The 26,369-nt window shown below is 34.5% G+C and overlaps 2 protein-coding genes and 1 pseudogene across 3 annotated transcripts; all 3 read left to right on the top strand.

Moving 5' to 3' along the window:
* Positions 1 to 1,564: 1,564 nt before the first annotated feature.
* LOC126686042 (ABC transporter B family member 11-like) lies at positions 1,565 to 7,861 on the top strand. 2 transcript variants are annotated; one of them, XM_050380056.2, is made up of 13 exons: positions 1,565 to 2,222; positions 2,356 to 2,687; positions 2,953 to 3,007; positions 3,084 to 3,259; positions 3,366 to 3,587; positions 3,659 to 3,897; positions 4,021 to 4,546; positions 4,652 to 4,925; positions 5,097 to 6,007; positions 6,188 to 6,454; positions 6,559 to 6,822; positions 6,927 to 7,220; positions 7,335 to 7,861. In XM_050380056.2, the coding sequence occupies exons 2-13, from the start codon at positions 2,403 to 2,405 to the stop codon at positions 7,689 to 7,691; spliced, it is 3,870 nt and encodes a 1,289-aa protein (XP_050236013.1). In that variant the 5' UTR covers positions 1,565 to 2,222; positions 2,356 to 2,402; the 3' UTR covers positions 7,692 to 7,861. The 2 variants fall into 2 exon arrangements, with proteins under 2 accessions (XP_050236013.1, XP_050236015.1); XM_050380058.2 differs by having other exon boundaries at positions 2,315 to 2,687.
* Positions 7,862 to 12,130: 4,269 nt separating this feature from the next.
* Positions 12,131 to 18,578, top strand: LOC126686043 (ABC transporter B family member 11-like; annotated as a pseudogene).
* Positions 18,579 to 19,416: 838 nt separating this feature from the next.
* LOC126686044 (ABC transporter B family member 11-like) lies at positions 19,417 to 24,942 on the top strand. The gene is made up of 13 exons (XM_050380059.2): positions 19,417 to 19,608; positions 19,699 to 20,054; positions 20,135 to 20,189; positions 20,271 to 20,446; positions 20,551 to 20,772; positions 20,859 to 21,097; positions 21,200 to 21,725; positions 21,809 to 22,082; positions 22,374 to 23,251; positions 23,346 to 23,612; positions 23,708 to 23,971; positions 24,051 to 24,344; positions 24,420 to 24,942. The coding sequence occupies exons 2-13, from the start codon at positions 19,782 to 19,784 to the stop codon at positions 24,774 to 24,776; spliced, it is 3,825 nt and encodes a 1,274-aa protein (XP_050236016.1). The 5' UTR covers positions 19,417 to 19,608; positions 19,699 to 19,781; the 3' UTR covers positions 24,777 to 24,942.
* Positions 24,943 to 26,369: the final 1,427 nt, after the last annotated feature.

The following is a 26,369-nucleotide window of genomic DNA, read 5'->3' as shown; positions in this document are numbered from 1 at the left end:
TTGCTATGTGTGCATAATTTGACTTAAAAAAATCCCCTTTGGAAGATATGTGATAAATTTTCAAGGTAAAACTAGCACAATTCGGCTGACATCTAAACATTTTTTATCAGAAAAAGGTAAAATGAAAAAAAGTTACAGTTCAATAATTAAAATGAAAAAAAATTAATTTAATCACCAAAATAAAACAAAATGATCGTTTAGATACACTGAGGATTAATCACCTAAATACATAACCGAAAACTTAGAAAGATACTTCTCCCTTTTTTGAATTTTTATATTGTTATTCTCTAATTGTGTTTTAATTAAATATAATTATGTTTTAATTAAATGTAATTATGGTTTAATTAACTGTAATTATAATTTTAATTAATTGCGGATAATTAGGATTAATTGAAATTATAATAGGATTAATTAGGATTAATTAGGATTAATTTTTAAATTTAATAATCTCACTCTCTGTTTTGTTCAGAGGAGTATTTTTGATTTGTAAATTTTTTGACCAATTTTTTCATGCAGACCTTTTCAGCCTTTTGTGCCGAGTTGAGAGGGTGAATTGATCCTTTGTTAGAAATACTCATATTTAAAGTTTACTTATTCTCTCATAATTACTTAAGAAAATTAGAAAAACACTACATTTTTTTAAATAATTGTGATTTTTACCTCAACAAACGAGAGAATAACTCCTTTTTTTAGCACTTTTATTTTTTTACTCTAAGTTTGTTTTATTATAATAAAACATAACCCATCTTCAGGTTTCTGTAGTTTTCATTTTTTATTTACTTGATCCTTGATCTACTTTATTTCTTTAGTTAGTCTCTATAATTTTTATTTTTTGTTTACTTAGTTACAGTATTTCTATTTTCGGCTAATTTTTATGTAAATTTATTACTTAGTTAGTCCTTTTTAAAATTTGATTTTTTTATTTATTTCATCTCTAATCTACTTTTTAAGGACTAATTATTGCGAAAATTACTTGTAGAGGGATCAAGAAATAAAAAGTGAAAAGTACTAGGACTAACTAAAAAGACAAAATAAATCAAGGACCAAATAAGTAAAAAGTATAAAAACTTGAAAATGGATTAAGCCTATGACAACTCAACCTTTGACAATAAGATTAATTTTTATATTAATTCACAAACTATACAAATTCAGAGAACAAATTGATAACTAAATTAGGAACGGAGAACAACATTTCTGGAGGTTTTTTTTAATTAAAAAGAAAAAAATGTGTGTTGGGTCTCTAATTTATTTTATTTATTAATTGAATTTTTTTGAAGGATTAATCTGAGATAATATTATAAATATTAAGGATATTTTTTAATTTTTTTTCTTAAAGATATTTGACGCCGTTAACAATCATATTTAACAGAAAGGTTTATTTGTTCAGTAAAAAAAAATTTAAAAGATTTTTTTGTTTAATTTAAAAAATATGAAGGCTTAATTGTGCCTTAATATACAAAAAGGACTGATCTATACTTTAGGGGAAACCTCGAGAATGTTTTTGTACCTTTTACCCAAAAAAACTAACCCAGATTATACACCTCTTTTTTTTCATCGCTATAGCGACAGAATAACAATTCGCCACGTATGATAACGGCGGATTCTCGTTTTTTTGGCAAAGGACGTTTTACCCTTTTCTCTCAAAAGACGACATCGTTTCTCTTCAACGAGCTGCCATTTCCGATTTGAGGGCTGTAGTACGGTGCACTTTCGTTTTATCAAATGACTTAATTAATATTATCGCTGTTCTGAATTCAAAATGTGATGTCAAATTAGGGTTTATAATTACTGTTTAATTCGAATTTTTAATCTATTTTTTACAGAATTTTTTACATTTTGGTTGAACAAATTCCAACTACAATGCTGAAGTAAAATTTGAAATTAAATAACATAAAGTTGCTTTCTATAGCAATTCTGAATGACCTGTAAGATCACATTTTCCTTGTTTATTGGGTTTATTTTTATTAAAGAATGTGTAGTCTGTAGATAGAACCAGTCTTGCCCATTTCACTAAGTTATGCGTGAGCTCAATGCTTGTTAGAAATTAATAAAAAAATGTCAGTTTTGGTTGACTAATTCTGAATGTCCTTGTTGTTGAACCACTGTTCCAAATTCTTGGGCTCTAAGCAATGGAAATGCCTCTGCTCTATATAATGTACCAACAGATGAACCAGAATATGCACCCACAAGGTGAAATAAGAGCAAGGACATCCTTCTTTTCGGTACGAAACTACTTATCTTTCGGTTTTCTATCCGGGTTCTCGATCACTTTCATTTTCTTATGTTGTCCTACTTGTTTTATAATTGTTGTTAGAAAGTTGCTGGAGTAATCCACTACCTTTTTGTGCTCTACAGCTGCGAAAGAAGGACGAGAAGTTGCAAGAGCAATTGGATAGTCAGATATGGAAGCGGAAAATAGCTTACGCGGTAATACCTGTGAGGCCAGCACATCGAAAAGCCAGGAAGAGGAGGAGAAGCGAAAAGGAAATGGAGAAACTAATGCAGTTCCATTTCACAAGCTCTTTACATTTGCAGATTCCTTTGATGTTGCTTTGATGATCATAGGCTCAATTGGTGCTATCGGGAATGGAATAAGCCTGCCCCTGATGACAACGTTTTTTGGGGATACTGTTGATGTTTTTGGAAATAACCAGAATAACAATGATATTGTGCATGTAGTCTCCAAGGTAACTATGTTCAGTACAAGCCTTAGATATAACCTATTTTTGGACTGAAGTTTGACTTTTGAGTGTAAAGTTATTGTGCATATATCTAATGAAGTAGATGCATAATTGAATTTTAGGTTTTAAACTTTAGCTACTAGATATATAAAATAAGATGAAATTCATCTACTGCTACTCTTTGTAAAATGTAGTTGTTGAACTTGATTGATCATTGTCTTTCTTTTATCATCATTCAATTGCTGCTAATTTTTTCCTGGAAAAACATTAGGTGGCTCTAAAATTTGTCTACTTGGGAATAGGAACCGCCGTAGCCGCATTTCTCCGTGAGTAAACACAAATAATGCCTATGCCATGTAATGTTATCGAGTGGATTGAGAAACATTCCTTTATTGTTTGCAGAGGTGGTCTGTTGGATGGTAACAGGGGAGCGACAGGCTGCTAGAATAAGAGGTTTATATTTGAAAACTATACTGAGACAAGATATTGCTTTCTTTGATAAGGAAACAAACACTGGAGAGGTTATCGGTAGAATGTCCGGTGACACTGTTCTTATACAAGATGCTATGGGAGAAAAGGTACAAACTATACTTTTGAAATAGTGATGGAACTCCTAACTGCTGGATAATCATTTACAGAATTTGCAATTACCGTTAATTGATCTGTCTACTGTCCGTCATTCAGGTTGGGAAATTTTTGCAGCTTGTATCAACGTTCATTGGAGGATTTGTAGTAGCATTTGTTAAAGGGTGGCTTCTTACTGTTGTCATGTTGTCCACACTGCCCCTGCTTATTCTGGCTGGTGCACTTATGTCTATCATGATGGCTAGGGTAGCATCTCGTGGTCAAAATGCCTATGCAAAAGCAGGAATTGTAGTTGAGCAGTCTATTGGTTCAATCAGAACGGTATGTTAAAATTATAGCAAGTACTAATTATATGCTTAGAGATGTATGCTTACTGTTCAGGTGTTTTATAGGTTGCATCATTTACCGGAGAGAAGAAAGCCATAAGTAATTATGAGAAGTTTCTTGTTGCTACTTACCACTCAGGTGCTCACGAGGGCTTAATTACTGGACTGGGTCTTGGCATATTTACCTTCATCGTGTTCTCTAGTTATGCGCTTGCTATTTGGTTTGGAGGGAAGATGATAGTGGAAAAAGGATATACAGGTGGCGAAGTGATTAATGTGCTTTTTGCTGTGTTGACTGGTGCCACGTGTGTTTCTCTGTGACTCGGAAACTTTTGATTCTAGTACATTAACTAAACATGAAATAAAAAAAAAATTCTTTGATGATTTACCCTTTATTGATATTTCTCATTTATTTATGGATGCTTCAGGTCCCTAGGGCAGGCATCTCCCTCCATGAGTGCATTTGCTTCTGGCCGAGCTGCAGCCTTTAAGATGTTTGAAACCATTGGTAGAAAGCCAGAGATAGATGCTTATGAGATGAGTGGAAAGGTATTGGATGACATCCGTGGAGATGTAGAGTTAAAGGAAGTATATTTCAGTTATCCAGCTAGACCCGATGAGCAAATTTTTAGTGGATTCTCTCTTTTTATACCAAGTGGCATGACTGCAGCTTTGGTTGGACAAAGTGGAAGTGGGAAATCAACAGTTATTAGTCTAATAGAGAGATTTTATGATCCACAAGGTGGTGAAATTCTCATTGATGGCATCAAACTTAAAGAGTTTCAGCTAAAGTGGATTAGGGCAAAGATTGGACTTGTCAGCCAAGAACCTGTGCTATTTACATCCAGCATTAGGGATAATATTGCATATGGAAAAGATGGAGCGACCACTGAAGAGATAAAAGCTGCTGCTGAACTTGCCAATGCTGCTAAATTCATTGATAAACTGCCTCAGGTTCTAGGCGGTTCCCAATTAATCAATTATTTTCAGCATGATATATTCATCTTCTGGGTCTTATGCATTATTAATTCAATTTGGTTCTTTTAATTTTGCATGCAGGGTCTAGACACTATGGTTGGTGAGCATGGAACACAGCTTTCTGGTGGACAGAAGCAGCGAATTGCAATAGCAAGAGCAATCCTAAAAGATCCACGAATCTTACTTTTGGATGAAGCTACAAGTGCACTTGATGCAGAGTCTGAAAGAATTGTTCAGGAGGCATTAGATAGGATTATGGTCAATCGGACAACAGTCATTGTTGCCCATCGTCTGACTACCGTTAGAAACGCTGATATGATTGCTGTCATACATCGCGGGAAGATGGTTGAGAAAGGTAGCTTATGTTCTTAAATAGATCAATAAAATGTTGCAGCAAATTTTGTTTTGAAATGTCCCATATTACTTAGGACAAATTTCTCATGGCTGTCAAAAATCATAAGAATCTCTTATTTGATGTTGATCCTCACTGTGAAAGTGACAAGCATATTATTGATTGATTGATTAGGTTCACATTCTGAACTACTTGCGGATTCTGATGGAGCATACTCTCAACTTATAAGGTTGCAAGAAGTAAATGAAGATTCAGAACAAGCTGTAGATGTGCATAAAAGATCAAACATTTCTTTGGAGTCACAGAATAGTCAAAGAGTATCATTTCAACGATCTGTTTCATTACAACGATCAGTTTCATTGCATCGATCTATCAGTCGGGGATCATCTGGTGGCGGAAATAGCCCTCATCATTCATTATCAGTCTCATTTGGTTTACCTACAGTATTTAATATGTCTGCGAATTCCATAGTAGAACCAGAAGTTTCTCCACAACAAAACCAAACTCCAGAGGTCCCAATTCGCCGCCTTGCATCTCTTAACAAGCCTGAGATTCCAGTGCTTATAGCTGGATCCATAGGTGCAATCGTCAATGGTGTAATATTTCCTCTTTTTGGTATATTAATTTCTAAAGTGATCAAAGCTTTCTTTAAACCACCTCATGAATTGAGGAAAGATTCGAATTTCTGGGCAATCATATTCACGGTAATTGCCATAGTCTCATTTTTGGCATGTTCTACACAAATGTACTTTTTTGCTGTGGCTGGGTCAAAGTTAATCCAGCGGATCAGATCAATGTGTTTCAAGAAGGTGGTTTATATGGAGGTTGGTTGGTTTGATGACCCTGAGAACTCGAGCGGTGCAATTTGTGCTAGACTTTCAGCAGATGCGGCATCAGTGCGTTCTTTAGTTGGAGATTCACTAGCTCAGATGGTTCAAAACATTGCCTCAGCAGTAGCAGGTCTCGTTATTGCCTTCACCGCAAGTTGGCAACTAGCGTTTATTATTCTGGCAATAATTCCTCTTGCAGGACTTAATAATTATGTTCAAGTGAAGTTCTTAAAAGGTTTCAGCGCAGATGCAAAGGTATACATTCCATCTTGCAATTTTTCTGTGGTAGGTTTGTGAGCTTCAAGATAATAGAGTCGATAAAATAGTTCAATTTGAATGCTAAAATCCTTAATCAGGAACTCGTAATACTGTCAGGAATCCTGAATACTGTGTCTTCAAAGATTATGCATTAAGAGTAAGTATAACCTGTTGCAGATGATGTATGAAGAAGCAAGCCAAGTAGCAAATGATGCAGTTGGGAGTATAAGAACTGTTGCCTCTTACTGTGCAGAAGAGAAGGTGATGCTACTGTACAAGAAGAAATGTGAAGGCCCTCTGAAGACAGGCATAAGGCAAGGGCTTATCAGTGGAATAGGGTTCGGAGTATCATTCTTCTTATTGTTTTCTGTCTATGCAACCAGTTTCTATGCTGGAGCTCGATTGGTGGAGGATGGCAAAACAACATTTTCAGATGTTTTTCAAGTGGGTATATCTTCCTTAGTTGTAAAATTTTTCATATAAGAATTTTAACGCTCCTTGAACATTGCTCATGTTCTGGTGATGCTTTGTCACTGTCTGCTTTGCAGGTTTTTTTTGCTTTAACTATGGCTGCTATGGGAATTTCTCAATCAAGCTCCTTTGCTCCTGATTCCTCCAAGGCCAAGACTGCAGTTGCTTCCATTTTTTCAATTTTAGATCGAAAGTCAAAAATAGATCCTAGTGATGAGTCAGGGACGACATTAGATAATGTCAAAGGAGAGATTGAGCTTCGTCATGTAAGCTTTAGGTATCCATCTAGGCCAGATATTCAAATTTTCCGAGAACTGAGCCTGTCTATTCATTGTGGCAAGGTAATTAGTTTGATTCTGTATCTTTTTTAATGCCATAAGTTAGCAGGACATGAATCATTAACATAAAGTGAAATTTTGAGTACTATTGGGCTGCTTTGTTGCAGACTGTGGCTCTAGTTGGTGAAAGTGGGAGTGGAAAATCAACAGTCATCTCATTGTTACAAAGATTTTACGATCCGGATTCTGGCCATATAACTCTAGATGGAGTAGAAATTCAGAGTCTCCAACTCAAGTGGTTGAGACAGCAGATGGGGCTTGTGAGCCAAGAACCCGTATTGTTTAACGATACAATCCGTGCCAACATTGCATATGGGAAGGATGAGAATGCAACAGAGGCAGAAATCTTGGATGCATCGGAGTTGGCCAATGCACATAACTTCATCAGTAGCTTACAACAGGTTGGAACATAAATAGTCCGACACTCATGTCTTCTTTTTCAAGTCCAAAAAATTATAGTTATGATCAAACATGACCTGTTGCTTATCCTTGTTATATTACAATGAAAAATGCAGGGATATGACACTCTTGTAGGAGAGCGAGGAATCCAACTCTCTGGCGGACAGAAACAAAGGGTAGCTATAGCTCGTGCCATAGTAAAAACTCCAAAGATACTGCTACTAGACGAAGCAACCAGCGCACTGGATGCTGAATCTGAGAAAGTGGTCCAAGATGCATTAGACCGGGTAATGGTGAACAGGACAACCGTTGTTGTAGCTCATCGTTTATCTACAATCAAGAATGCAGATGTCATCGCAGTGGTTAAAAATGGTGTTATTGTCGAGAAAGGAAGGCATGAGAATTTGATCAAAATCAGTAATGGTTTCTATGCTTCTTTGGTGGCCCTTCACATGTCTGCCTCAACAGTATAAAATCCTAGCAATTTCTTTTTCCCTTTACAATGGTGTTGCTGATGAGTAGCTGTATTTTCTTTTCACACAATAGTAATATGCAAATCTTCAAATGATATGGTACAACTAGTATAGGTAAATAATATTCTTGGGTTATTGCCATTTTTAATTGGCAAATTATTTTATGTTAAGCAATTGTATTTGTAGGAGTCTACTTACAGGAGGAAATAATGACTGAAACCTGAAAGCAATGGTGTCTGCTATCCAATATACAATAAAGTATCTGTTTCTATATAAAAAAAAAATAAGGTTGCTTACACAACAAGAAATATTTACATCATTATAAAAATCATTTTTTTTATAGCAATAAGAAATGTGTTTATGGAAAAAATAAGGTTCCTTACAAAAATAAGATACATATACACCTCTAAGGGCATCTTCAATGCATATCACTTGTTTTAAAACATGTGACGTTTCATCTCCGATCTGTCACTTATTTTAAAACAAATGACATACAAATCACCTCTCTCATCAGAATAGGTGATCCACTATACTATTTATTATTTACTTATTTAGCTAAGTACAATTTAATACTTTTAGTTTGTTTTTTTTATATAATTCTAATATATTTATAATTAAAGACATATATATATATAAATATTATTTATTTATAATATTACAGAATAATTTTACATATGAGAATATTAAAATATAATAATCATTTACTTTTCATTAATTATTAAAACTAACATAAAATATTATATAACTAATTTTATGAGATAATAATTTAAAAATATTACATTAATTATTTAACGAGACGAGAACATAAAAACATTACATAAATAATTCTACGATAAGGTAACATAAAAACATTATATAAATTAGATGATAACCTAGAAACGAAACATACTACTACTACGACATTACATGACAACGAAACAGAACACATTTTACAGTAATAACCTGGTAGACCGGTATCAGATCCATCAATATTAGTAAAATAATCAATGAAATTATTTGAACTAGAAGATAAATAATATAAATTATTTAATAATTTATTTTATAAAATATAATAATTATTATTATAAATATTAATTGAACTAACATGTAATAAAAATAAGTGTGTGGGTGTTATTGATAAAAAGTGTATAGATGTTAAAGTGAAAAAATGATTAAAGTATTAAAGATGAAAAGTAATATTTTTATTTGAAAAAGTGATTATAGTTGGAGTGTATTTGGTGATAAATCACCTAATTAATATTTGATGATGAATTGTGGTTAAAGATGGTTTAAGTCAGGGACGAAGCCAGAAATTATTTTGAAAGCGGTCGAATTTTATAGTTTAATATCAAATTAAAAAATAAGGGATCAATTTACATTAAAAAAAGTTTGATACATGCAAATTGGCCTAGTTAATATAAGATTTTAGTGTAATTCTCTTCGTAGTTGACCACCTTTTTCGTAATGTGGCTTCGCCACTGGCCTAAGTACTATAATAGGCTATATATATATATATTTCTCCTCTGTTAAAAATACAAATTTATCAGTTTAGTCCATTTAGACAATAATATTGAATAAATATTTATTTAGATAATAAATCAGTTTAAATTTTAATTGTCATAAATATGTCTTAACAATTTGATAAGGCTGCTTGCACCATTCAAATTAGTTGTCATTGTAAAAGAAAAAAAAATGATCAATTTGGAATGCGCTTTTAATCCACCAAAAGAAAACACAAATGATTTTTCAAAAACAACTTAAATCCTTAAATTAGAAGTGTTTAAACAAGTGTTTAAAGATGGATTAAGGTTTAGATCAAAGGAATTGACAATGATACATGTGGGGACGAGTTGGAGGCTGAAAATTACATCTAGGGTTTATATTTCGCACAAATGAAATCTAAATTGCGCATTTATATGATTTACATGATGCATGATGATCGTCCAAATCAATTGCATGGTCGTGCATATGGTCATTTACCCCGCAAAAAGTAAAAAAAATGCAATGGACAATCATCCAAGTCTGGCACGATCGTCCAAACTGTCTTCACTTCTGAAACATGGTTTTTTCACTAAAAAGGAGTTCTAAACACTTGTAACAAAGCCAAATATCAAGGGACACTCACTCCACTCTAAACCACACATAACACCCCTCAAGGATCACACAAACAATCGGATTCACCACCCGAAGAACGATACGCGCCAATACAGAACACGAAACACACACAAACAACTTGAATCAAACAAACATCGAATACTCACACAAAATACATGTATACACATATTATACTCATCAAGACACAACCAAGATACAACATGTGCTAACCTAACACATCACGGTCCGAAACGGTACTCCAGACTTGTTCGGTTACATCGAGAACTAGTTGGAACAAAACAGTAAAATTGATATGAAACTGTTATAAAACCTAATAAATACTACCATATTCATATTGATACTCAACCGAAACTCTTAGAATACTCAAGCATTGACCTCAAATTTCTATCAAGTTTTAATTCTATTACAACACAATCCAGAATAAGTCGAGAACACAACAAAAACATGATAGAAAGGTACAGGGGATTATATTTTCATTATATAACCCGGGTAGCATTTTATGTTTTATTTTTTGTAAAATTGACGTCGTTTTTGGCCATGTGGATGAACAAAACGACACTGTTTTAGACATATATGTAGTATATGCCGCATAATGGAAGGTTGTGCTATTAGGTGAGACGTAGAAGTTTGTGCTTAAAACGTGAAAACTTGTGCTATATGGTGACATTAATCCTTATAAAATTTGGTTTATTTATTTTTTTCATTTTTACTACCACATCATGTTAGTTGACGTTGTTTTAAACTTTTGTTACCGCCTACCGGGGTGCTTAAATAACCACTTTTTGAAATATAATTGAGCCGAAAATAATATTTATACTATACTATAAAGCTGAGCACTAACAAAACTTTTGACACTATTTTAACAAGTGGACTTCTATAATTTAGCCATGTGTACATTTTTATCTCAAAACCACTCATACTCCTATTTACTAATTCAATTAATCTGTTAGGCGTACAGTAACTCTTCTACAACTTTTCATTTTTCAAAACATCTCCAACTTCTCTTCTTCCATCCAAAGTACTTCCCGTAACTTTTCATTTTCCATAACATCTTAAACTTCTCATCTTCCATCAAAACCATTAAGCACTTTCTTATGCATCCATTATTTCTTCAAAACAATTACAAACAATCTTAAACATATAAATACCTACAATCGGGTCAGTTCTATTCCACCAAAAGATGATCAAATTCTCACCCCTCCCTATAAAAACAAACTTTCATCTCCAATGTTTCCATCAAAAGGCATTCAGCATATTTTACTTAAAGGAGACTCCTAGCAAGCTCTCATGCCTAGAGCACCATTTTGTTCCGAGCTTCATTGAGATATCTCTGGTTCATGATAAAAACAATCAGATGACATCTGAATTGAAAAACCTCTGAATGTTAAAACATGATTCTGACGAGGAAATATAGCCATATCTTTGTAGTTTCAATTTGGTGAGCCTGAGCCTGAGTTGGAAGTCAAGAGACGAAAATAATACTGTTTATTAGGATCTCTTCATATTCTTTCTTATTTTTACTTTGTTTTCTATATAAGAAACAATTTTTTGAATCTGAAACATGAACTCCAAATATGTTTGTGTATTGTTACCAAGTTTTCCTTCTGCTTCATGAGTGCAGGTCTCCTACGGGAAAAAAAATGATATAGTAGGCCAGCTAAAACTGATGTAAAATAAATATGTCAGATTTGGTAGAAGGAACTTTAAAAATAATTTCCCTTAAAATTATGGTTTTGCTTTTTTTTATTGCACTGAATTCTTTGACATGTTTTTATTTTCCGGATTAGTTAGTCTCACTTATGAAACCTTAAACATTTTGTCATTACGTTATTGTGATATCTTTTAATCCACATTACAATATTTGTATTTTTAAAAGAATGGACTTCATCCAAGTTAGCCAATCTTAGAAAAATGCTATTGATAGAAAATGTCAAATTTTTTCTTCAAATATGTCATTTTTAAGCAATTATGGAAAATATCGAAAGAAAACATAACCATTTGTTTTTGTAGTTTTCAAGTGTAACGTTCACCGTGGTAAGGGAAGTATACTTCAAGATTTAATGATTTTTTTTGTAGGATATTGCATTGGATTGTTTTATTAGGTTATAAAAACTTTAGTTTAGTTTAGTGCTCTACAAATTGTATTGATTGATGGGAAGTCTCATCTAGAGTTTGAGCTACTTATATGATAATTCAAGTAATTTGGGCTATGTATATAATACTATAAGCTAATTCAAGTATCAAAATAAAATTTATATAAAAATAATTTTGAAATAAAAAATATTACAATATTTAATATAATCCGCGCAACGCGCGAGCATCGACCTAGTTAGTGACTAAAGTGAGACGCGGCCTAAACATTAGGGTTAATTTTGCACCCTTTCCCTTCTTGTTTCTCCTTCCTTTTTTAATGGCGGATGACATTAGTTCTGGTTCTGATGTGATGTCAAAATAGGGTTTATAATTTCTGTTTAATTGGAAGTTCAATTTTTTTCTTGCAATTTGGTCAAACCTTTGTGGTCCGTGACTCTGGGAAGATTAATGTCTTTGTTTTGCTCCCTTAAATAACATAAAGTTGCTTTCTCAATGACCTGTAAGATCAAATTTTTCCTTTTTTTATTGGGTAGTTTTAGTATATGTTCTTTTATCTGTAGTTCTTGTCTTTTTATTATAGACTCCGTAGAATCGCTTGACTAATTCTGAGTCACTGTTCCAAATTCTTGGGCTCTAAGGAATGGGAATGCCTCTGCTCTATATAATGTACAAACAGATGAACCACAATATGCATCTTCAAGGAGGAATAAGAGCAAGGAAATTTTGCTTCTTTTCGGTAAGAAACTCCGTATCTTTCAGTTTTCTATCCGGGTTTTCGATCACTTCTATTCTCGTATGTTGTTCTACTTGTTTTGGTAAGTGATTTGCAATGAAGTTGTGGACTGTTGGTATATTACTGGTTTCCTTAGATTTTAAACACAATACCTATGTTTAAGTCAAGATTCTCATGATTGTTGTTGAATCCTCTTATCTTACTTTTAGATACTTGCTCATCGGTGGTGCTATGATAATCTGATTAGGAAGTTAGTAATCCACTGCTTCTTTGTGCTCTACAGCTGCAAAGGAAGTATAATACGTTGCAAGAGCAATTGGATAATCAGATATGGAAGTGCAAAATGGCTTACACGGTGATACCTGTGAGGCCAGCACATCAAAAAGCCAGGAAGTGGAGGAGAAGGGAAAAGGAGATGGGGAAACTGACTCAGTTCCATTTCACAAGCTCTTTTCATTTGCAGATTCCTTTGATATTGCTTTGATGATCATAGGCTCAATTGGTGCTATTGGGAATGGAATGAGCCTGCCCTTGATGACAACGTTTTTTGGAGATACTGTTGATGGTTTTGGAAACAACCAGAACAACAAAGATATTGTGCATGTAGTTTCCAAGGTAACCTATTTTTGGACAAAAGTTTGACTTCTGAGCAGGGGCGAAACCAGGACTACAACTTAGGAGGGTCAAACTTTTCGTGTTCGGCTATTTAGAATAATCAAACGACAGAAAATAGGGTATAAATGTGGTAATTAGCACTTGTAGGGGTACAAGAAAAAACCGCCCCTACATCGACCCTCCTCAATCCCCCTGGATCCGCCCCTGCTTTTGAGTGTAAAGTTATTATGCATATATCTAATGAGGTAGATGCATAATTGCAATTTTAGGTCAATAGGCTCTAAACTTTAGCTACTAGATATATAAAAGAAGATGAAATTCATCTACTGCTTTTCTTTGTAAAATGTAGTTGTTGAACTTGATCTTTGTCTTTCTTCTATCATCATTTTAATTTTACATGGAAAAACTGCTGCTAATTTTTTCCTGGAAAACATTAGGTGGCTCTAAAATTTGTCTACTTGGGAGTAGGAACCGCTGTAGCCGCATTTCTCCGTGAGTAAACACAAATAATGCCAATGCCATGTAATGTTATGGAGGGGATTGAAAAACACTCCTTTGTTGTTTGCAGAGGTGGTCTGTTGGATGGTAACAGGGGAGCGACAGGCTGCGAGAATACGGGGTTTATATTTGAAAACTATACTAAGACAAGATATTACTTTCTTTGACAAGGAAACAAGCACGGGAGAGGTTATCAGTAGAATGTCTGGTGACACTGTTCTTATACAAGATGCTATGGGGGAAAAGGTACGATAAGACTTCTTAATAAGTGGTGGATTTCCTAACTAAGGATAATCATGTGTAGAATTTTCTGTTGTGGTTAATTGATCTATTTACTACCTGTCATTCAGGTTGGGAAATTTTTGCAGCTTGTATCAACGTTCATTGGAGGATTTGTTATAGCATTTATTAAAGGATGGCTTCTTACCCTTGTCATGTTGTCCACACTGCCCTTGCTTATTCTGGCTGGTGCATCTATGTCTATCATGATGGCTAGGGTAGCATCTCGTGGCCAAAATGCCTATGCAAAAGCAGCAACTGTAGTTGAGCAGACTATCGGTTCAATCAGAACGGTATGTTAAAAATATAGGAAGTACTAATTATATGCATAGAGAAGTAAGCTCACTCTTCAATCGTTTTATAGGTTGCATCATTTACTGGAGAGAAGCAAGCCATAAGTAATTATGAGAAGTTTCTTGTTGCTGCTTACCACTCAGGTGCTCATGAGGGCATAGTTACTGGACTGGGTCTCGGTGTATTTATGTTCATCCTCTTTACTAGTTATGCGCTTGCTATATGGTTTGGAGGAAAGATGATACTGGAAAAAGGATACACAGGTGGCGAAGTGATTAATGTGCTTTTTGCTGTGTTAACCGGTGCCACGTGTGTTTCTCTGTGACTCATAAACTTTTTATTCTAAGACATCAATAAAACATGAATTCAAAACTTTATTTGATGATATACCATTACTGACATTTCTCATTTATTTATGGATGCTTCAGGTCCCTAGGGCAGGCGTCTCCCTCCATGAGTGCATTTGCTGCTGGCCAAACTGCAGCCTTTAAGATGTTTTAAACCATCGGTAGAAAGCCAGAGATAGATGCTTATGGGACAAGTGGAAAGGTATCGGATGACATCCGTGGAGATGTAGAGTTAAAGGAAGTATTTTTCAGCTATCCAGCCAGGCCTGATGAGCAAATATTTAGTGGGTTTTCTCTTTTTATCCCAAGTGGTATGACTGCAGCTTTGGTTGGACAAAGTGGAAGTGGAAAATCAACAGTTATCAGTCTAATAGAGAGATTTTATGATCCACAAGCTGGTGAAGTTCTCATTGATGGTTTCAGTCTTAAAGAGTATCAGCTAAAGTGGATTAGGGCAAAGATAGGACTCGTGAGCCAAGAACCTGTGTTATTTACATCCAGCATTAGGGATAATATTGCATATGGAAAAGATGGAGCAACCACTGAAGAGATAAAAGCTGCTTCTGAACTTGCTAATGCTGCTAAATTCATTGATAAACTGCCTCAGGTATTAGTGTGCTCCAAATTAATCATTTTTTTAAGCATGATGTATTATTTTTCTGGATCTTACTCATGGTTAATTCAATTTGGTCCTTTCAATTTTGCATGCAGGGTCTGGAAACCATGGTCGGTGAGCATGGAACGCAGCTATCTGGTGGACAGAAGCAGAGAATTGCAATAGCAAGAGCAATCCTAAAAGATCCACGAATCTTACTTTTGGATGAAGCTACAAGTGCACTTGATGCAGAGTCTGAAAGAATTGTTCAGGAGGCATTAGACAGGATTATGGTCAATCGGACAACAGTCATTGTTGCTCATCGTCTAACTACGGTTAGAAATGCTGATATGATTGCAGTCATACATCGCGGAAAGATGGTTGAGAAAGGTATCTTATGTTCTTAAACAGTCCATTAAACTGTTGCAGTAACTTTCATTTAGAAATTTCCCATCACTTTGGATAATTTTCTCCTGGCTGTCAAATATCATAAGATTTTTTTTTGATGCTGACCTCAGTATGAAAGCGACAAGCATATTATTGATTGTATATTTTTTATTGATTGATTAGGTTCACATTCAGAACTACTTGCGGATCCTGATGGAGCATACTCTCAACTCATAAGGCTGCAAGAAGTGAATGAAGACTCGGAACAAGCTGTAGATGTGCATAAAAAATCAGACATTTCTTTGGAGTCACAGTCTAGTCAAAGAGTTTCATTTCAACGATCGGTTTCGTTACAGCGATCAATTTCATTGCATCGATCTATCAGTCGGGGATCGTCTGGGAGTGGAAATAGCCCTCGTCATCCATTATCAGTCTCATTTGGTTTACCTACAGGATTTAATATGTCTGCAAATTCCGTAGTAGAACCAGAAGTTTTTCCACAACAAAACCAAACTCCAGAGGTCCCAATTAGCCGCCTTGCAACACTTAACAAGCCTGAGATTCCAGTGCTTATAGCTGGATCCATAGCTGCTATCATCTATGGTGCAATATATCCTATTTTTGGCATATTAATTTCTAGTGTGATCAAAGCATTTTTTAAACCACCTCATGATTTGAGGAAAGATTCAAAGTTCTGGGCAATCATATTTACGATATTGGCTGTGGTCTCATTTTTAGCATGTAATGCGCAAATGTACTTTTTTGCTGTGGCTGGGTCTAAGTTAATCCAGCGGATTAGATCAATGTGTTTCAAGAAGGTGGTTCATATGGAGGTGGGTTGGTTTGATGAACCTGAGCACTCGAGCGGTGCAATTTGTGCTAGACTTTCAGCAGATGCGGCATCAGTGCGTTCTTTAGTTGGAGATTCACTAGCTCAGATGGTTCAAAACTTAGCATCAGCAGTAGCAGGTCTGGTCATTGCCTTCACCGCAAGTTGGCAACTAGCCTTCATTATTCTTGCAATAATTCCTCTTGCAGGACTGAATAGTTATGTTCAAATGAAGTTCTTAAAAGGTTTCAGTGCAGATGCAAAGGTATACATTTTATCTTGCAATTTGCCTGTGGTAGGCTTGTGTATTTCAAGATAAAGGAGTCAGTAAAATAGTTCAATTAAATGCTAAATTTTTTTATCAGGAATTCGTATTATTGTCTGGAATAATCAATACTGTATTTCTCACTTCAAAAATTATTAATAAAGAATATGTATAACCTGCTGCAGATGATGTATGAAGAAGCAAGCCAAGTAGCAAATGATGCAGTTGGGAGTATAAGAACTGTTGCCTCTTTCTGTGCAGAAGAGAAGGTGATGCAACTGTACAGGAAGAAATGTGAAGGCCCTCTAAAGACAGGCATAAGGCAAGGGCTTATCAGTGGAATAGGGTTCGGAGTATCATTCTTCTTATTGTTTTCTGTCTATGCAACCAGTTTCTATGCTGGAGCTCGATTGGTGGAGGATGGCAAAACAACATTCTCAGATGTTTTTCAAGTGGGTATATCTTCCTTAGTTGTAGAAGTTTTCATATAAGAACTAAAGGCTCATTAAGCACTGCTCATGTTCCGGTGATGCTTCATCACTGTCTGCTTTGCAGGTTTTTTTTGCTTTAACTATGGCTGCTATGGGAGTTTCTCAATCGAGCTCCTTTGCTCCTGATTCCTCCAAGGCCAAGACTGCTGTTGCTTCCATTTTTTCAATTTTAGATCGGAAGTCAAAAATAGATCCTAGTGATGAGTCAGGGACGACATTAGATAATGTCAGAGGAGAGATAGAGCTTCGTCATGTAAGCTTTAGGTATCCATCTAGGCCAGATATTCAAATTTTCCGAGATCTGAGCCTGTCTATTCATTCTGGCAAGGTATTTAGTTTGATTCAGTATCCTTTTTAATGCAATAAGTTGGCAGGACATGAATCATTAACATAAAGTGAAATTTTGAGTACTATTGGGCTGCTTTGTTGCAGACTGTGGCTCTAGTTGGTGAAAGTGGGAGTGGAAAATCAACAGTCATCTCATTGTTACAAAGATTTTATGATCCAGATTCTGGCCATATAACTCTAGATGGAGTAGAAATTCAGAGTCTCCAACTCAAGTGGCTGAGACAGCAGATGGGACTTGTGAGCCAAGAACCGGTGTTGTTTAACGATACAATCCGTTCCAACATTGCATATGGGAAGGACGGGAATGCATCAGAGGCAGAAATCTTGGATGCATCAGAGTTGGCCAATGCACTTAACTTTATCAGTAGCTTACAGCAGGTCGGAACATAAATAATCGACACTCATGTCTTCTTTTTCAAGTCCAAAAAATCTTAGTTATGATCAAACATGACTTGTTGCTTATCCTTGTTATATACAATGAAAAATGCAGGGATATGACACTCTTGTAGGAGAGAGAGGAATCCAACTCTCTGGCGGACAGAAACAAAGGGTAGCTATAGCTCGTGCCATAGTAAAAACTCCAAAGATACTGCTACTTGACGAAGCAACCAGCGCGCTGGATGCTGAATCTGAGAAAGTGGTCCAAGATGCATTAGACCGGGTAATGGTGAACAGGACAACCGTTGTTGTAGCTCATCGTTTATCTACAATCAAGAATGCAGATGTCATTGCAGTGGTTAAAAATGGTGTTATTGTCGAGAAAGGACGGCATGAGAATTTGATCAAAATCAGTAATGGTTTCTATGCTTCTTTGGTGGCCCTTCACATGTCTGCCTCAACAGTATAAATCCTAGCAATTTCTTTTTCCCTTTACAATGGTGTTGCTGATGAGTAGCTGTATTTTCTTCACACTATAGTAATATGCAATTCTTCAAATGATATGGTACAACTAGTATAGGTAAGTAATATTCTTGGGTTATTGCCATTTTTAATTGTCAAATTATTTTATGTTAAGTAATTGTATTTGCAGGAGTCTACTTAGAGGAGGAACTAATGGCTGAAACCTGAAAGCAATGGTGTATGCTATCCAATATACAATAAATTATCTGTTTACAAAAATAAGGTTGCTTACACAGCAAGATACATTTACATTATAAAAAAATTATTTCTTTATAGCAATGAGAAATGTGTTTATAGAAAAAGTAAGGTTGCTTACACCAACAAGATACATATGCACCTCTAAGTACTATAATTATACCTCATTTGTTAGATATACAAAATTTTATCAGTTTGATCAAATATACTCATTAGTTTGTAGCTAGTAAGAAAAGTTATATAACGTGGACATATAATATTACGTCATGTTAACTCTAAATAAGTTGCGAATATATTTGGTAAAAATCGAAAAATGATGTACCAAACGGGTAGAGTTTCAAAATCATGATATATTTGGTACATGATGTATAGTTGTGGATATAAAATAAATATATTTTGTCTAATATTTGTTATATTCTCTATTTAAATATTCTAAAATAATATTTTCATTATTTTATTTAAGCCAACTATGTATCAAATATTTTACAGAACACATTATTGTGAACTTATTTTTATAATATTACCTCATTCTCTTTACAAAATATATATCTTACCTTCAGTTCCGAACATAAAAAAAAAAAAATGGAAATACAACCGTTAGTTGACAAAATATAAAATATCAGTTTTGAGGAATGAGTCAATGACTGAAACGTGAGAGCAATAGTATCGAATATATATTCATTTAGATTATAAATCAGTTTAAATTTAATTGTCATAAATATGTGTTAACAATTTAATAAGGCTGCTTGCACCATGCATATTAGTTTTCTAGAAAATAGAATGATCAATTGTATAAACAATGAGAAATATACAGAAGGATTTGAATAGCTGTAGTAGGTTCAAGTGTTATTATATATATCAAATGTTCAAGAACAGGTAATGTACACTCATAAAGTAGGGAGAAGCCCGCACGATCAAGTTCTTCATCATCATGTCTATGGTTCTTTAATGTTGTAAGTAAATTTTTTTCAGTGATTTACATGCTCTATTTTTGTATCTTATGCTGGTGGATAGTTTGACTCAGTTTCACTTGTTTGGAAAAGCTGCTATGCAGACACAGATTAGATATATCTGATACACTAGTTCACTGTCTGAACTGAGTTCTTGGGATTGTTCCGTGGCTGAAATGTTGAAAATCGAAGAGCAAGAGGTGAAAGAAGAGAAAGACTCGAGCTTGGATGGAAGTAAAGCAAAAGAGGACGAGAAATCGAAAACAGTTCCGATTCTGAAGCTGTTTTCTTTTGCTGATTCAACTGATGTATTATTGATGATTGCTGGAACTATCGGTGCATTCGGAAATGGAGCTTGTATGCCTATATCTTCATTGCTTTTAGGAGAAATGATTGATTCCTTTGGAATCAACCAGAGCAATAAAGATATAGCTCATATAATTTCCAAGGTAATAAGGAACAGTATAAACAACTAATATTCGGATTTCAGATTACGAATTTGTTGATATAATACTGATTTGGTTTCTAGGTCGCTTTAAAATATGTCTACTTGGCAATTGGAGCTGCAGCAGCATCCTTACTTCGTATGTTCGCCTTCAATACTTCACCTTAAAACACTAGTCTGCATATGAATTAAAAGATATATTGTGTTTGCTGTTTGTCAGAGGTATCGTGTTGGATGGTTACGGGGGAAAGACAGGCTGCAAGAATAAGGAATTATTATCTGAAAACTATATTAAGACAAGATATTGCTTTCTTCGATAAGGAAACAAACGCCGGAGAGGTTGTTGGTAGAATGTCTGGTGATACTGTTCTTATTCAAGATGCAATGGGCGAAAAGGTAACGTTTTAATGCAGTGACTGAACTTCTTTCAGGAAGGAGAAATTTCAATGAATTAGTTCGATTAGTTTTCTTTCATCTTATCCTGGAGTTGTATACTGCAGGTTGGAAAGTTTTTGCAATTAGTGGCCACTTTTTTAGGGGGATTTATAATAGCATTTTTGAAAGGGTGGATGCTTGCCCTTGTGATGTTATCTGTTATTCCCCTGCTAGTAATAGCTGGTGCAATTTCTTCCATTTTGATATCAAAGATCGCAACTCGTGGACAAAATGCTTACACGGAAGCAGCTGCTGTAGTAGAGCAAACGATTGGCTCAATTAGAACGGTATGTTACTAAGCCAGACCAAAATGATGTTTGAATGTCTGCTACTTTATGTTTGGAAAAACCATGACAAGTTTTTGATAGTCCAGGTTGCATCATTTACTGGAGAGAAACGAGCTATTAGTGTTTACAACGGACATCTTCAGACTTCTTATACATCAGGTGTGCACGAAGGTATTGCTGCTGGAGTCGGTATTGGCGTAGTTTTTCTAGTTTTGTTCAGTAGCTATGGCTTGGCTGTATGGTTTGGTGGGAAGATGATACTAGAGAAAGGATATACTGGAGGGGAAGTGATTAATGTTATTGTTGCTATATTGGTCGGTTCAACGTGAGTTCCTTTCGTGTTTTGATTTCGATGCAATTATAGTCTTCAATAATTGTTTGTTATAATCTTTTTACTGCCTGTTTCTGGCATTTGCTAATTCTGCAGGTCATTGGGACAGGCATCGCCTTGTGTTAGTGCTTTTGCGGCAGGACAAGCTGCAGCGTATAAAATGTTCGAGACGATAAACAGGAAGCCAGAGATTGATGCTTGTGATACAAGTGGAAGAGTATTGGACGACCTCCACGGAGATATAGAGTTGAAAGATGTATATTTCAGTTATCCAGCAAGACCAGATGAGGATATATTTAGCGGTTTCTCTCTTTCCATCCCGAGTGGCTGCACTGCAGCTTTGGTTGGGCATAGTGGAAGTGGGAAATCAACAGTTATCAGTCTGATAGAGAGATTTTATGATCCAAGATCAGGAGAAGTTCTCATTGATGGAATTAATCTCAATGAATTTCAGCTTAAATGGATTAGAAACAAAATTGGCCTCGTTAGCCAGGAACCTGCGTTGTTTACGTCTAGTATCAGGGACAATATTGCATATGGGAAGGATGGTGCAACCATTGAGGAGATAAAAGTTGCAGCTGAACTTGCCAATGCTGCAAAGTTCATTGATAAATTACCTCAGGTTCAATGTTATTTGTATATCCTGTCAATAAAATGTGTTTTGGATTATACAATTAGTTGATGATCTTTATATTTTGCATTCAGGGCCTTGACACTATGGTTGGTGAGCGGGGAACTCAACTTTCTGGCGGGCAGAAGCAGAGAATTGCAATTGCAAGAGCAATCTTGAAGAACCCTCGGATTTTACTTTTGGATGAAGCCACAAGTGCACTTGATGCAGAGTCTGAGCGAGTAGTGCAAGAGGCACTGGACAGGATCATGGTCAACCGAACTACTGTTATTGTTGCCCATCGTTTGACCACTGTCAGGAATGCTGATATGATTGCTGTTCTTCATCAAGGGAAGATGGTCGAAAAAGGTACTTTTTCTGATTATAGTCATATGTAAACATACAGCAAAGCTGAAGATCTGCAAACTCGTCAAATTATGTATGGTGTTTGTTGATCTGTATAGTTATCTAACTCTTACTCATTAACCTCCACATCTTCATTTTTTCGAAATTTTCGGTTCTAATCACAGAAATTGTCTTGGAATCTAGTACTACTGATAAAAAGAGAAGCACAATGTTGTTTTACATAGAACTTCAGCAATTTTGAATTTCATGATGTATATGGACAAGAAAAGGCTGACATATACTTCAATTTATCAGGCACACATTTTCAACTACTTAAGGATCCTGGTGGAGCATACTCTCAGCTTATACACTTACAGGAAGTGAATAAAGAATCAGAACAAGAAGCAAGTGAACACAACAGATCAGAAATTTCTGTCGAGTTATATAGACAATCAAGTCAAAGAAGGTCACTGCCCCGCTCCATAAGTAGGGGATCATCAAGAAATAGCAGTCATCACGAGATACTATCAGCTCCATTTGGTTTGCCTACAGAACACAGAGGCCCTGACAATGCATTGGAAGATCTAGAAACTTTTCCTTCAAATGAACAAACTCCAGAGGTTTCAATCCGCCGCCTTGCCTATCTTAATAAACCAGAGATTCCAGCTCTTATAGTTGGCACTATTGCTGCATGTATCAATGGCGCAATACTTCCGATTTATGGTGTCCTCATCTCCAAAGCAATCAAAACATTTTTTGAGGCGCCTCATGAACTGAGAAAAGACTCCAAGTTTTGGGCAGTAATGTTTACGACCCTTGGTCTGGTATCGTTGGTGGTAAATCCATTGAGAGCATACTTTTTTGCTGTGGCTGGATCTAAGCTAATTCAAAGGATTAGGTCACTTTGTTTTGAGAAGGTGGTTTGTACGGAAATTGGATGGTTTGATAACCCAGTCCACTCAAGTGGGGCTATCGGTGCTAGGCTTTCAGCAGACGCCGCAGCAGTGCGAGCTTTAGTTGGAGATGCATTATCTCAGTTGGTTCAAAGCATTGCAACAGCATTAGCAGCTTTGGTCATTGCCTTTACTGCAAGTTGGCAGCTAGCATTTGTTATACTTGCACTAATCCCTCTGATAGGTGCCAATAGTTTGCTGCAGATAAAGTCTATTAAAGGATTCAGTGAAGATGCAAAGGTAAATACAAACTGAATGTCAATCAGTCTGAGCAAAAACTATAATATATATGTTAAAAAATTTCAAATTCTGATGTAAATCCGAATGATTGCAGATGAAGTATGAGGAAGCGAGCCAAGTTGCTAATGATGCAGTTGGAAGTATAAGAACAGTTGCTTCCTTCTGCTCTGAAGATAAAGTTATGCAACTGTATGAAAAGAAATGTGAAGCTCCCAAGAGGACAGGAGTAAGGCTAGGATTGGTAAGCGGCGTAGGATTTGGAATTTCGTCCTTATTTTTATACTGTTTCTATGCTATTAGTTTCTATGCTGGAGCTCGACTACTTGAGGGTGGCTATACAACATTTTCAGATGTTTTTCAAGTCAGTATTTATATCTTTCATATTTATTATTTATCCAATTTTTCTAAGCCTTACAACAAGGACATGTGTTTTAAGTGGTGAGATTGATATTTCAGGTTATGTTAGCTTTGATTATGGCAGCAATTGGAATTTCCCAAACGAGTTCGTTGGGTGCTGATACCGCAAAAGCCAAGGCTGCAACTGCTTCTGTATTTGGAATAATAGACCAAAAGTCGATTATTGACCCGAGTGATGAGTCAGGTACAACATTAGAAACTGTTAGGGGAGACATTGAGATGCATCATTTAAGCTTTAAATATCCATCCAGACCGGATATCCAAATTTTCCAGGACCTCAGTTTAGCTATTCGTTCGGGCAAGGTAACTACTTAATATCTATCTCGGGCACTTACTAACATCCATTCGAACAATACCAACTGATCAGCTTAATAACTGTCAGACTGTTGCCCTGGTTGGAGAAAGTGGTTCTGGTAAATCCACAGTGATAGCATTGCTGCAAAGATTTTATGATCCAAATTCGGGTCATATTACACTTGATGGAGTCGAAATCAAAAACCTCCAGCTGAGTTGGTTAAGGCAGCAAATGGGACTTGTCAGCCAAGAGCCTTCTTTATTCAACGACACAATCCGAACCAACATTGCTTACGGAAAGGAAGAAAACGCAACTGAGGCAGAAATTATAGCTGCAACAGAGCTAGCCAATGCCCACAATTTCATCAGCAGTTTACAACAGGTAACAAACTGACATCTATCTTGTTTTTCTCATCATTATACATTGTCCGAATCTTCATTTCCTGGCGAAAAGCAGGGTTATGATACAATTGTAGGGGAACGAGGAATTCAACTGTCAGGAGGACAGAAGCAAAGGGTAGCTATAGCTCGAGCCATAGTCAAGAGTCCTAAAATATTACTACTAGATGAGGCAACAAGTGCATTAGATGCTGAATCCGAAAGGGCGGTTCAAGACGCATTAGACCGAGTCATGGTGGACAGGACTACTGTCGTTGTAGCTCATCGATTATCGACGATAAAGAATGCAAATGTTATTGCAGTAGTCAAGAATGGAACAATTGTGGAGAAGGGAAAACATGAGACATTAATCAACATTAAGGATGGTTTTTATGCCTCCTTAGTTGCACTTCATATGACTACTAAAACTGCATAACACTCACTCATTTAAATGTTTATTTATACATAATTGTGATTACAGAGTTTCTGCAGTATCTTTTACTAAAGAATAAATAATATAAGTGTATAAATATGAATATTTTGTCTAGATTGGATTTTTTCTAGATCTCTCAGTAAAAGTCAATTATATTTGAGTAGTGGAATTCACTGATCTAAGAATGCTTTACCAGAAATGGTATATAGTTATACTTTAATTATTTATACTAATTTATATTTTTAAATTGTATAAATTTTTAAAAATAAATCATTATAAATTATTGATTTATAAAAACTAAAGTCACTATATTAATCATTAAGAAAAAATAAAGCCACTATCAATAATGATTATAAATTGAAACTATAATTCAATTGTTGTTGATATGATGAGATTCCAGGGATATTTTTATAACTAGGCCGATGCCTGTACGTTGCGCGGGTTTGATAATAAAATCTAAAACAAATATTTTTTTTATATTATCTTATTTTAATACATAAAAAATTTAAAAAGTACAAAAGTTAAATAATTTTTTTTATGGCATAATCATATATAGTTGTAAAGTTAAGAATTAACACACATATAATATGATTCATACATATCACCACCAAGTAAATAAAGAAAAATAAAATCATTAGAACATGCTTTCTAACTATAGGTTAATAATTTGCGTGCATTTTTTTCTTACAATAAAAACATATCAATTGAGCAGAAATCAACTACAATTAATTTTTGTTTTTTGTGAAATATAAATATATTTTGTCATTTGAAAAGATCAAATATACATACCTTGTTTTTAGTGTCTAAGTGCATATATGTATATAAGATAAGAAACTATATATATTAAATTTTATTGATGTTTGTCATTGATATATAGAAAAATAGTCTTTTAATATTTCATAACTTACAAATATTAAAAATATAAAAAAAAATTAAGATTTCATAATAAATGACTTTAAAAACTTATAATTAATTAAATTTATAACTAATTAGAAATAATAATTGATTTCATAATTTATAACATTAATGATGTATGCAAAAACTCTTTAAAATTTATAACTTTTTAAACATTAATAAAATATATTAAATATTAGAAATATTCAAATATGCAATATACTAAATATTAGAAATAAATTAGACTATTTACATTTTAATTTCATAATTATAATTTTTTTTAAATACAATGAATTTAAACCTTTATTTATTAAATTTAAAATTACTTTTTTAAAATATATTTTATGTCATAATTAATAAAAATAAATAATAAAACAAAACTCTTCAAATTCTATAATTTATATTAAACTTTTTGAATTTTATAACTACTAGTTTCGCATTACGTGCTATGCACGTGGCTCGTAACGTAACTCGTCAATGAACATATTAGTAAATTTATTATAATTATATCAATTTTTATGTATAATTAATATTAAATTAGCTAAGAATTTTTGTAATAGTAAATATTATTCGGTTATTATATTTTTTTCCATACTGAATTTATTCTTTTTTTGGTTTTATAATAACCATAATTAAATAATTAACTTAATTTTTTTAATAATATCTTTAAAAATAATAAGATAGACATTTAAATAATATTAT

The sequence above is a fragment of the Mercurialis annua genome, linkage group LG6 (genome assembly GCF_937616625.2).
Source record: "Mercurialis annua linkage group LG6, ddMerAnnu1.2, whole genome shotgun sequence".
NCBI lineage: Eukaryota > Viridiplantae > Streptophyta > Magnoliopsida > Malpighiales > Euphorbiaceae > Mercurialis > Mercurialis annua.
The sequence above is the reverse complement of the archived record's forward strand: the minus strand, read 5'-3'. Positions and strand labels throughout refer to the sequence as shown.